Source organism: Lepus europaeus, chromosome 4 (genome assembly GCF_033115175.1).
Source record: "Lepus europaeus isolate LE1 chromosome 4, mLepTim1.pri, whole genome shotgun sequence".
Taxonomy (NCBI): domain Eukaryota; kingdom Metazoa; phylum Chordata; class Mammalia; order Lagomorpha; family Leporidae; genus Lepus; species Lepus europaeus.
The window spans coordinates 143,233,391-143,246,765 of record NC_084830.1 but is presented as its reverse complement, the minus strand read 5'-3'; the positions used below and the strand labels follow the sequence as shown (position 1 = coordinate 143,246,765).

Sequence of the window (13,375 nt, the reverse complement as noted above, 5' to 3'; positions counted from 1 at the left end):
TGATTATTCTTTTTATTTCTGTGGTATCTGTTGTTAAATTTCCTTTTTCATCTCTGATTTTATTGATTTGAGTCTTCTCCCTCTTTTTTTATTTTTTTCAAAAATAAAGCTGTTCATTTCACTTATCTTTTTCATTGTTTCTTTGGTTTTGATTTTATTATTCTCTAATTTTTAAAAAAGAGTTACTTATTTAATTGTAAGGCAATGTTATAGAGAGGCAGAGGCAGAGACAGAGAGAGATGGAGGTCTTCCATCCACTGGTTCACTCCCCAAATGGCCACAATGGCCAGAGCTGAGCCTATCCAAAGCCAAGAGACTAGAGCTTCTTCTGGGTCTCCCCTGTGGGTACATGGACCCAAGGACCTTGTCCATCTTCTGCTGCTTTCCTAGGTACATCATCAGGGAGCTTGATGGGAAGTGGAACAGCTGGGACTCAAACTGGCACCCATATGGGGTGTCGGCACTGCAGGCTGTGGCTTTACCTGCTACGCCACAGTGCTGGGCCCCCTTCTCTATTTTTAAATATTTCTCTCCTACTAATTTTTGTTTAGGTCTTTGAGTTGCCCTGATAGTTCATTTATTTGATGCCTTTCCAGTTTCTTGGTGTAGACACTAATTTCTATATACTTCCCTCTTAATACTGCTTTTCCATATATCATAAATTTTGATATGTTGTATTGTCATATTCATACACTTCCAGGAATTTTTTTGATTTCTCTTTTGTTCAACAGGACTGTGTTGCTTGGTCTAGATGTGTTTGCATATTTTTAAGAGATTCTTAGGTTGTTAATTCCCAGCTTCATTCCATTGTGGTCAGAAAAGATACATGGTGTGATTTCAATTTTTTTTAAATTTGTTGATAACTTTCTTAATGGCTGTAGCATATGATCTGTTCTAGAGAAAGCTCCATGTGCTGATGAAAAGAATGTGTATTCTTCAACTGTCGATGAAATGTTCTGTAGATTTCAGTTATTTCTATTTGGTCTATAGTGTAGTTTAGCTCTGTTTTTTCTTTGTTGATTTTCTGTCTAGTTGATTTTTCTGTTGATGAAAGTGGCGTGTTGAAGTCGCCCATTACTGTTGTATTGGAGTCTTTGTCTCCCTTTAGATTGATAAACATTTGTTTTAAATAGCCACACACCCTGGCATTGGGGGTGTATAAGTTTATTACAGCCACATCTTCCTGTTGAATTGATCCCTTATTAATTACCTAATGCCCTTTTTTTGTGTTTTGTCTGATGTTAGGGTGGCTACACCTGCTCATTTTTGCTCTCTGCTAGCTGGAATATCTTTTTCTTCAGTATGATATTTCTTTAGGAGTATCTTTCTGTTAGCATGGAATATCTTCCATCCTTTTACTTGAAGTCTGCATGTATCTTTGTTACTGAGATGTGTTTCTTGTAGGTAGTAGATGGGTCTTATTTTTTCATCCATTCAGTCAATCTGTATCTATTTTTTAAAGATTTATTTATTTATTTGAAAGTCAGAGTTACACACAGAGAGAAACAGAGGCAGAGAGAGAGAGAGAGGTCTTTCATCTGCTGGTTCATTCTCCAGTTGGCTGCAACTGCTGGAGCTTTGCCAACCCGAAGCCAAGAGCCAGGAGCTTCTTCTGGGTCTCCCACGTGGGTGCAGGGGCCTAAGGACTTGGGCCATATTCTTCTGTTTTCCCAAGCCATAGCAGAGAGCTGGATCAGAACTGGAGCAGCCAGGACTCGAACCGGCACTGTGGGTGGCGGCTTTACCTGCTACGCCAAAGTGTGGGCCCCAATCTGTATCTTTTAATTGGAGAAATTTAGGCCATTTACATTTAAGTTTATTATTGATGAGTGATAATTTGGCCCTACCATTTTTCCATAAATAATCCTATAGTTTACTTATTTTTCTTACACATTTTTAGATTGTGTCATTGCATTTATATTGAATCAAAATTGGCATATTTTCCTGGTGAGTTTTATTATTCATCATTAAGTATCACCCTGTGTAATTCCTAAAGATAAGTTTTGACTTCGTCTAATTTGATTTTAACATTATTGTATCACCTTTTTGTTAGCACTTTCTTTACTTATCTTTCTTTACTAAGCCTAAAACATGTAAAAAATAAGTTTGTGTGCATGTGTTTGTGTGTGTCTCTGTGTATATGTATTTGGAACACATAGAGAACATGTTTTCTTTGGTTTAGGGAATTAAATTACTTCTAAAATTTATTCAGAAGAGCAAAAGGCCAATGATAGACAAACTTCCAAAGGAAATATATGAGACATGGTTGGCATAGCAGATCCCAAGATTTACTTAAAAACTAAAGGAAATGAAATAATGGAACACTGGAATATGAATAGAACAATAATCATGTGGATATAAATGTGAATATATTTCTTATATGTGAGGGCTTAACTTCAGGCAAAATAGGATTTTAATGTTAGTGGGAGAATGGATTAGCATTTCAAGAAATGGTGTTGGGATGATTTACATATAAAAAATATAAACTTGAGGTTGGGCATTGGCCCGATGGTTTTGACACATATCTTACAGTAGAATACTTGAGTATGATTATTGACTCTGGCTCCTGACTCCAATTTCCTGCTAATGGAGAACATAGAAGCAAAGTTTTGGCTCAAGTAATTTAGTTCCTGCCACCCATGTGGGAGATCTGGATTGGAATCTTGGCTCCTAGTTTCAGCCTAGGTCAGCCCTGGCTATCTAGGACATTTAAGGAGTGGATCAGGAGATGAAATCGCTTTATCTGTCTCTGTGTCTGCCTCTCAAATACATATTATATATATTTGGATTCTTTCCTAACATCCAGCCAAAAGTTAAGGTGAAAATTCATCCTTAACCTTTCGACATGATATAGGAAAATATATTGTGTTCTTAGAGTAGGAAAAGATTTTCACAATGCTAACCAAATTTCTAAGCTACTGAGGAAAAATTGCCATATTAACGGTGGTAAAATTAAAATATTTTGTTCTTCATAACTACTGTAAAGTACAAATATTAAGAAAATGAGAACATATTCATAAGGTACATATTTAACAAATTCATGTCTAGAATATCAAAATATCATCTCAAAAACTCAGAACTGGTGTGTTCTGGTGCATTACAGAAGAGGGGCACCAAATGGCTTTGCTCTACTATCAGTTATTCTAAGGGAAAACATCTGAAAATGTTACATTTTGTAAAACATGACCTTGCAGTTCTACTCCTAGATCTGGAGTGTAAAGACATATTTGTTTTATTGCACCAGGAGACCTAAGGTTTTTCATGGGAAAACTGTCAGTATTAATAAAGATCAGAAATAACTCAAATACCTGGCATTTGGAGAATGGATGAATAAAATCTGGTATAGTTACACAATACTACTAGGTGCAGGGATTCTACATCCCTGTGAAGGAGAGGTGTTGTGTGATCCTGTGTCCCTGTGTCCCCTGGGGCACAACATCCCTATAATGGCTAGGTCCTGTGTGGCTCTGAGTTCATGTGTGGGTTGTAAAACTCCAATCCCAAGACCCTAGCATCTGTATCTGGTGCTGCCTTCCCTTGAGCCACCGTGACCGTCTCTTCCCCTTCTCTGCTTGACCTCTTTGTGGCTGGTACTTGGGGACTTCCTCTTCTTTCTTTCCCACTTACCTTGCAGTGGGAGGAAGCCTACCTGCATCAGCAGTGTCACAAAAGCCAAGTTTGCCCTCTGTGTTGATTCTGCCTGTCCTAGGATTCAGTGCTTTGCCACAACCATATTGCTTTGCCCAAGGTCATTTCTTGTGTCTGTCAGCAGGCAGCCATGGGTTCTTCATGAAATACTTTTAGCATTCTCCTTTACTTGTAACTTTGCTCCTCATGCTCAGAAAGCACATAAAAATTTTACAATTTATAAAAATTACTGTTTCTCCTCTTTTAGACCTAGTGCTGTTATTTCCACATCAGTCTATGTTGTACTGCAATATAGGCATTTTTAAAAGTCTTTTTTTTTTCCTGTTAGTTATCCAGATGTATCTGGGGAATCACTTCCAGCTCTTCTAAGGGACCAAGTATAGATTTGTGTGAAAGTACTAGGAATGCTAACAGAGGTACCCTGTAGTCACATGTGTGAAACCAGGACTTGAGAGTGCAGTCACAGGCCTGGATATTTGCACTTTTCTTTTCTTTTTCTTTCTCCTCCCATCCATATCCTTCTCTCTTTCTCTTTCTCCTTCATTTTGCTTTATGATTTTTTTTTTCTGTGTACTCTAAAACCCTTAGAAAAGACTAGCCTACAGAACACATTCATGGAAAAATTAGATAAATTGCCCAGTCTAGGGATGCATTATTGAGACATCTAAGGTAGGATAAATTGCCTTTAGTGTAGCAAATTGCTGGGACTTATGCATTGCTTTATTTGCAGTTTTCTGTCTTTTTCTCTAACTTGTCTTGGAAACTTCTCCAGTCTTGTCTGCTTGAGATGTCTTCCTTTAATATGAATCCTTGTTCTACACAAATGATCAAAATCAAAGTTGTGAGACACTGACCCATTTGCCAGGTACCATCTCTGAGTCTAGCTGTTGGTCATGGAGGGCTAAAAGGGAAGCTTTGCCAGACTGGCAGGCAGTAGACTGGCAGGCAGCTGCCTTGTATTTAGTGTCTTCTGGCTTGTGGAGATGATGACCTCACTTTAATGTCCAGACCAAGTGTTCCTCCTGTGACAACCAAAAATCGAAGAAGCTAAATGAAGTGCAAGAAAAATAAATATAAATAAAACTACAGGAAAGCAAATTCTAAACATATTTTTCCAAGTCAGTAAAAAAGAAGTCAGAGGAAATGAAGACACTGAGTACAGAAAAAAAAAAAAGAGTTAAAAAAGTCAAAAGCAGTTTCTTTCAGAAACAATGCAAATGAGAAGAGAGTGGAAACACATCTTTGAGGTACTGACAGGAAAATACCACCAGCCTAGCATTCTATACCTGGTAAAGATAGCCTTCAAAAATGAAGGCAAAATAATGAAATTTCTAGCATATAGAAGTTGAAAAAGTTCACCATCAGCAAGAAATGTTAAAGGAAACTGTTCAGATAGGAGAATAATGATGCCAGGTGAGAATCTGAATGTATATCCATGGATAAGTAGTACAACAAATGGTATTTACATAGGTAAGTATGTAAGAGTATTTATTATTTAGGTCTCTTTAAAAGATATTTGACTGTTTAAGCAGAAATAATAATAATATGTAATGAATTTTATACATAAATATGTAAATGTGTCAATGTTAATATGACAGCTGATATGTGAGAATAGGAAGCTTGCTATTTGAGCGTCTTAAACTATGTGTGACGTGTACATTGCTCTATCTCAGTTGTAAGTAAACTGTGATACATTAAAAATGAATACTATAAACCCTGAAGAAACTACTAAAATCACAGAAGCAATAACTAATAAGCCAGAAAAGAAATTAAAATGTTAAAAATTACTCAATCCAAGAAAAGGCTGAAAAAGAAACAAAGAAAAAAGGAACAAATAGAAAACAAGTAGCTTAAGCCTCACCTATCAATTATCACATCAAATGAAATTATTGCAATTAAAAAGCAGAGATTGGGGAAAAAGGAAGACCCAATAATATGCTACTTACATGAAGTATAAGGCACAAACAGGTTAAAGTTAAAGAATGGCAAAATAAGCATCTTAGTAACTCATAAAATGAAAGATGGAGTGGCAATATTAATATAAGACAAAATGTATTTCAGGGAAAGTAATGTTACCTGGAATAAAGAACAAGATTTCATAATGATAAAGTGGCCCATGCGTAAAAGAACCTAACAGTTTTCACTGCTCATACACCCTAATAACACAGTTTCAAAGTACATGGATTGTGGGGAAAATTAGCAAGAATGTCAGCAAATCCAGGGTTTTTAATACCCTACTAAGTAATTGATTTGACAGAATAAATAGGCAACAATTTATTAATCATGAACAACACTATTAGTTGACCTGAGTTGCTTGGTAGTTTTCCTCCCAACATGAATAGAATGCACATTCTTTCCAAGTGCACATAAAACAAATTACCAAGACAAACTATACACTGGGCAATAAAAGAAATCTTAATAAATATAAGAAGATTCTGCTGTGTTGCTGATCACAATGGAATTGAGTTAGAAATCAGTAACAGAGGGACCTCTGACAAGTCCCCGAATATCTGGAAATTAAGTTATGTATTTTTTTTTTTTGACAGGCAGAATTAGTGAGAGAGAGAGACAGAGAGAAAGGTCTTCCTTTTCCATTGGTTCAACCCCCAAAATGGCCGCTATGTGTGGCCGGCGCGGCACGCCACACCAATCCAAAGCCAGGAGCCAGGTGCTTCCTCCTGGTCTCCCATGCAGGTGCAGGGCCCAAGCACTTGGGCCATCCTCCACCGCACTCCTGGACCACAGCAGAGAGCTGGACTGGAAGAGGAGCAACTGGGACAGAATCTGGCACCCCAACCAGTACTAGAACCCAGGGTGCCAGTGCTGCAGGTGGAGGATTAGCCAAGTGAGCCTCGATGCCGGCCTAGTTACATATTTCTAAATAATGCATGTGTCAAGGAAGAAGGCAAAAAAGAAAATAGAAATTATTTTGAATGAGTTAAGGTAAAAAAACCCGATGTATCAAATTGTGAGATTCTGCTACATAGTATTTAGTATTATTTGTAACACTCAAATCCTGTAGTAGGAAACAATAAAACTCACAAAGGAATGAACTCAACTATCACCTTAAAAAAAAATAGAAAAAGAAGAGCAAATTAAACGAGAGTATGGAAAGGCAAAGAAATAATAAAGTTCAAAGCAGAAATTACTGAAACTGAAAACAAACAAAAAGCAGAGGAAAATAAAGATAAAATGCATATATTTTGAGAAAATCAGTGAAATTTAATCTGTGGCTGGACCATTTGTGTGAAAGGGAAGAAGACACACATTACTAATATAAGAAGTCAGAGAGGTGATGGAAGTACAGATTCAACAGCTATTACAGTGATACTGCAGAAATATTATTCATAATTTCATGTTTATAAATTTGAAAATTGATATTAAGACTCGAATTATTTTCATTCAAGAAGAAAGAGATAATTTGAGTAGCCCTACCCAAGATACTGAATTTTTAGTTAAAAACTTTTTCTCTAAAGAAAAATCAATAATCAGATGAGTTTCTGGTGAATTCTTCTGAACAGTTAAGGAGAATAGTACCCATTTTACACAAATTCTTTTGTAAACTTGTAGAAGAGGGAGTACTTCCTATCTAGTTCTGTGGGACCAGCATTAATTTGAGAGCAAAAATCAATGAAAACATTACAAGGAAAGAAAATTACAGACTGATATCCTTTATGATTATGCACATAGGTATTATAAAGAAAATTTGATCATGGTGTACCCAACAGTATATAAAAAGAATAACCTATTGTAACCAAGTGGACTTTTTCCCAGGGATTCAAAATTGGTTTAATGCTCAAAAATTAGTTAATGTATTTTGTTGTATTAATAAACTAAAACTGAAAAAGGAAATGATCTATTCACTATGTGAGTAAACAGACACATTTGATAAAATCCAAAATCTATTTTTGCTGAAAATGATTTCATCACAGTAGGAATAGAACATGGTAGAACTTCCTCAACTGAAAATGTAACCACAAAATACCTACAACCAGCACATACTTAGCAGAGAAAGACTGAGGGTTTTCTCTGTGATGACAGGAACATGGCAAAGATGTCTACTCTTCTCATGCATTTTCAGCATTGTGCTAGTTGTTCTAGCCAATGCAAACAGGCAAGAGGAAGAGGTAAAAAACATCCATATTAGAAAAAAAATAAAATCATCTTTATTCACAGATAACATTTTTAACTTTGTAGAAAATCCAGTGGAAAATGTGCTACTCTTTTCAGACATTGTGAAGCTGCTGTATGGGATCATTGCAAAGACAGACAAGTGGAAAAATGGGACAGAACAGAGAATCCAGAATTAGACCTGCACATATATGAAGAACTAATTTTTCACAAAAGTGCAAAAGCAGTTCTGTGAAGGAACAGTAGTCTTTCCAACAAAGGTGCTAGAACACATTGACATCCCAGTGTGAAAACAAAAGAGAGACTTTGATTCTGTCTCACACCACATACAAAACATTAACTGAAAATGGATCAGGAACCTAAAAATAAAATCTAAATCTATAAAGGTTATAGGAGAAAATATACTTGGAAACCTTTGTGAACTTCTATTAAATGGAACATATTTTAAATAAGATACCAAAAGCATGATCCATAAAATAAAAACAATGACAAACTGCATTTCATCAAAATGAAAATTTCTGCTCATTGAAAAACACTTTAGGAGAAAGAAAGGAGAAGTAAAAGTCTGAGAACACCGTACATGCAAAACCTGTATCTAATAAAGTGCTTGTATTCAGAATCTCAGAAAAACTCTGAAGCCTTACAAATAAGAAAACAAATCACCCAACAACAACATGGGCACAAAGGTGTGATCATCCACTCCCATGAAGACACGTTGGCAAATGAGTGCTGGGAAAGCTGAGCCATGAGTTCAGTTATTAGGGAAATGCAGGAAAGACTACAATGATGAGAGACTACTATGCACTGATTACAGTGGATACATTTTAAAAAAATATTTATTTTTTATTTATTTCAAAGGCAGAGTTATAGAGAGAGGAGAAACAGAGAGAGAGAGATCTTTGATCTGTTGGTTGATTGCCCAAATGTCTGCAATAGCAGGGGCTGGACCAGGCTGAAGCTAGGAGCCTGGAGCTTCCTCTGACTCTCCCATGCGAGTGCAGGGGCCCAAGCACATGGGCCACCTTCAACTGCTTTCCCAGGCACATTAGCGGGGAGCTGGCTTGGAAATGGAACAGCTGGGACTTGAACCAGCATCCATATGGGATGGTGGCTTTGTGAGCAGAGGCTTAACCTGCCATGCCACAATGTTGATCCCTGCAATGGATAAAATGAATATGAATGACTGTATCTGATGTTGGTGAGGAGGTAGAAGAGCTGGAACTATCAGGCACTGCTGGCATGAATGTAAAATGATAAAACCACCTCAGAAAGAAGGTTTTTTTTTTTTTTTTTTTTTTTTTTAATAAGTTAACCATCACCTAGACTCTGCGGTGCAGCATTTTGCCCTTAGGAGTGGAATTTATGCAAGAGGAATGAAAGCCCAGGTCCAGCCAGACATCTGTGCAAATGTTTAAAGCAACTTTAGTTGGAATAGCTGCAATCCAAATATAATGAACAGGCAAAAATAAGCTGCTGGTACTATGTCCATACCAGGGAATACTACTCAGCAATAAAAATTCAAACTGTAGGTAGACGTTTGGATGATTATTGAAATAATTATCCTGAGTGAAAAGAGTAAGACATCATATGCTATCATTTATCTAAAATTCTAGGAAAGTATATAATTACACAAATCAATTCATCAGAATCTGAATTCATAGGTGAGAGTAGGATGGAGAGGAGTGGGAAATAAGAATTGCAAAGATGCAGGAGGCAACTTTGGGGGTGATGGACATATGCTCCTTATTTTGACTCTGGTGCTGGTTTCATGGGTGCAGATATATCACAACTCACACATTCACACATTAAACAGATAAAAGTCTGTCCTATGCCAATTAGGACTCAATAAAAGTATTGAAAAAACCCCAACGGGTTATTTTAATTCTTATGTTTATAAGGAAATGGCTGTACAGAGGAGTTATTTTGCTAAGTATCATACAAGAGAAAAAAAAAGCCAGCTTAAGTGCTTTATGTATTTTGATTTAATTTTGATAGCAATTCACCAAGGTCTATGTTGACTCATTCACAGAAGGAAAAAAATGAGAACTTGTCTGTGGTTACGTGGTTTGCCATGAAACTGGATTCTGACCCATATCTCTGACTCCAAAACTTGTGTCTTCTTGTGTGAGCATTTTGACGTTTTTGGACTCTAGATATAGTGTCCTTTAAAAAAAAGAACAGGCTAGTGTTTGGCCTAACGTCCCATGTGGGAGGACCTAGGTTCAAGTCCCAGCTCCATGCCAGAGTCCAGCTTCCTCCTGTACTGTACACCTTGGGAGGTCACAGGCGATATGCTGAGTACTTGAGTCCCTGCCCTCCATGTGGGAAACCCACACTGACTTCTGGACTCTGGCTTCTGCCTGACTCTGTTATAGGCATTTGAGGAGTAAACCAGCAAATAGGAGCTGTCTGTCTGTGTCTGTTGCTCACTCTCAGTGTGTTCCATCTCTCAAATAAATGAATAAATAAAACAAATGAAAAATAAAAAAAAATAAGGAAGGGAGAGAGGATTGATTTGAAAGAAGAGAGAAAGGAGGGAATGGAGGTAGGAAGGGAGAGGAAAATAAATTAGCACTAGGCCTTGGGGATTCCCTCTGAAGAAAAGTCCCTGGCTCTCCCCAGGGGAGCTGGTCTGAAGCCCCTTCCCACCAGCACATGCTGAATGATGTTTGCATGTGCCTGGACTCTGCTTGGTATTTCTGAGATGAGCAGTTTCCCTAGCCTAACCATAATTTTAACCTTTCCCTGTCTTTCTAGAAAGTGAGTCAGTGACAGTGATGCCTTGTTAACTTTATGAAAGCAAATAATTTGTAAACTTCACTAATGAAAAATAATAGCTAACATTTATTGAGTGCCAGATACTCTGAGTGCTTTGCATATATTGTTCTAATTAATCATCAGAATTCCTGAGAGGCAGGTATTCATATTATCCTTTTAGAAAATGGGGAAGCTGAACCTCAAAGAGGTTAAGGCATTTTCCCAAGGTCATGCAGCAAGTCAGTGGAGAAATAGGGAATAAGAATCAGTCTGACTCCAGCATGTGCTTACCTTCTATGCTAAATTACCTTCTAGTATTTCAGCATGTACTACTGCATTTCTGGTGTTAAATGACTTGAAACATACCCAGAAACAGATCATGGCAGCCAGTGGGGCTTGATCTGTTGTTGCATGAAAGGACTCTTATGGCCACAACCCCCAACCGTTCTCAGAGGGAGTCTGCAAAACAGACTGTAGGCTTTTAGGAGAAGAGGATCTGTACCAGTGCCGGATTAGGAAGAGCCCTCTCAGCCAGGGGAGGGGACCCCAGTGGCCCCTTGGGGATAACTGATTTGATGAGTGTCAAGAAGGATTGGGGAAAGAGCAGAGAGGCTCTGTTTCCCACCTCCTGTGCACACCCCTCTGAAGTGAGCAGGTCCAGTTTCCCTAGTTAGGGGAAAGTGGAGAGAACTTAAACTACTGTCTGTGAATGACAGGACCCACAGCTTTGGCTCCCTGCTGCTTCTGGAATGGGAACCAATTTTCCAGAATATTTTAAAATATAAAACCCACCATAATTAATAATTAACACTATTGGCCATGATGTATTGAAAATCCAACAGTGTCAGAAATTCTTCAAGACATTCAGGGCTAACTCCCAGTCAGGAAGTAGGTCTTTATCAAACTTGTATTGTTTTGTATTGCTTTTGGTAGTGGAACTCATTTTCAAACAGACTATACACTTTTTAAAAAAGATTTCTTTTTATTTCAGAGGTAAAATTATAGAGAGAGATAAAAGTAGAGAGGGAGAGAGAGAGAGGTCTTACATCTGCTGGTTCCCTCCCCAAATGACCACAATGGCTGGAACTGAGCTGATCTGAAGTCAGGATCCAGGAGCTTCCTCTGGGTCTCCCACACAGGTGCAGGGGTCCAAGAACTTAGAGCATCTTCTGTTGATTTCCCAGGTCATAGAAGAGAGATGGATTAGAAGAGGAACAGCTGGGACCAGAACCGGTGCCCATATGGAATGCCAGTGCTTCAGCCATAGCCGCCACAGCGCTGGCCCCACTTGCCCATATTTTAAAACAGAGGAAGTGGACTTTGGTTAATACAGGTTGATTTTACATTCGTGTTTATACCATTCATTTATGAAGATAGTCTCTCTCTGTGACCCCTTTGATGAACAGAAATGTTTGTTTTAAAGCTTTATTTATTTGGAAGTCGGAGTTACACAGAGAGAAGGAGAGGCAGAGAGAGAGAGAGAGAGAGAGAGAGAGAGAGTGAGTCAGAGAGTCTGTCTTCCATCTGCTGGTTCACTCCCCAACTGGCTGCAATGGCTGGAACTGCGCCAATCTGAAGCCAGGAGCCAAGAGCTTCCTCCTGGTCTCCTACGTGGGTGCAGGGGCCCAAGCACTTGGGCCATCTTGTCCTGCTTTCCCAGGCCACAGCAGAGAGCTGGAAGTGGAGCAGCTGGAACTTGAACGAGTGCCCATATGGGATGCTGGCACTGCAGGCAGTGGCTTTATCTGCTATGCCACAGTTCCAGCCCCGAATATAAATGTTTGAAGTAGGACATTATTGTGGCACTCTTAGACTCACATTGACTTTGGCGTTTTGTGAAATTGCAGCCAACCTTGTTGGGGTCTTGGCAGCATCACATGCCATGTACCGTGAGCCAGTTTGGAATCCACAGAAAGGGCCCAGTGACCAGAACAGGGGGATGAGCCCTGTGGCTGGCAAATCCAGGAAAACTCCAGAAGAAGGTGGGACGGGGATGTCTTGGAGGTGGGAGAGGATTTGTTGGAGAAAGGGATAAGCATGTTGTATGTTTGGGGGTGGGAGGGCTCCTGGACCATCCGTCTTCTCTGTGCTGTAGTCCGTTTTTGGCTCTTCTGTGGGTGGATGGGGCTCTGACACTTTGGGCTGTCTGACAAACTGCTGTTGGTGTGGGAAGGGTGCACATTCTGTGTCTTCAGGTCAGGATGTGGAACTCGTTCATCTTGCCAGAGGTTCATGCATGTTTATTCAATGGATAGGGCCTCAGGCGAGGGGGGCGGGCAGGTGTGGAGTAGGATTTCATCACTGTTCAATTTTAAACAGATTGCTAAGTAGACCCCAGGCCCCATGGTACCTTAGCTCACATGCAGAGCCTTGGAGCTGTGCTGGGAAGTTCAAAGAGGCTCAGCAGGAGCAGCGTTTTATTTCAGAGTAGCTTGGGAAAATAAGCCAGACATAGGCCTGAACCACTTGCTCAGTCTGTCTACACAGTCACCTTGAAGTATATTTTTTCATTAATTAATGTACCAAGTCTCTTTTTTGGCATTCCTTAATAACCTTCCCAGCACCTTCCATAGGCACTTTGCTCTTCACTCTTAAGCCACTCCTGTATCTCATTTGAGTCCCCAAATGAATCCACCTAGTGCCTTAGGTGCCCCATCTTGGGCTAGGTGCTGCAGCACTTCTGCGTCCGAGAATTGGGAGTGGGGGCACATGCAGTCGGTGGAAGCACTTCAGCTACTGCAGGGGAGCCATGTCAAGGCGCAGCCTGATTAACTGCCAAGTGAATTACGCTGACAGCTGATGCTTTTGGGGTTCAAAAGAGGAAGGTGAGGGCTGTCAG

The 13,375-nt window shown here is 39.2% G+C and overlaps 1 protein-coding gene across 1 annotated transcript in view; it reads right to left on the bottom strand.

The window, feature by feature from the left end:
* TRPC7 (transient receptor potential cation channel subfamily C member 7) overlaps positions 1-12,770 on the bottom strand; it is a 173,053-nt gene extending 160,283 nt beyond the window's left edge. The window contains exon 1 of the mRNA XM_062189952.1: positions 12,355-12,770. Coding sequence (XP_062045936.1) covers positions 12,355-12,770 — 416 coding nt within the window. The remainder of the gene's footprint in view (positions 1-12,354) is intronic.
* Positions 12,771-13,375: the final 605 nt, after the last annotated feature.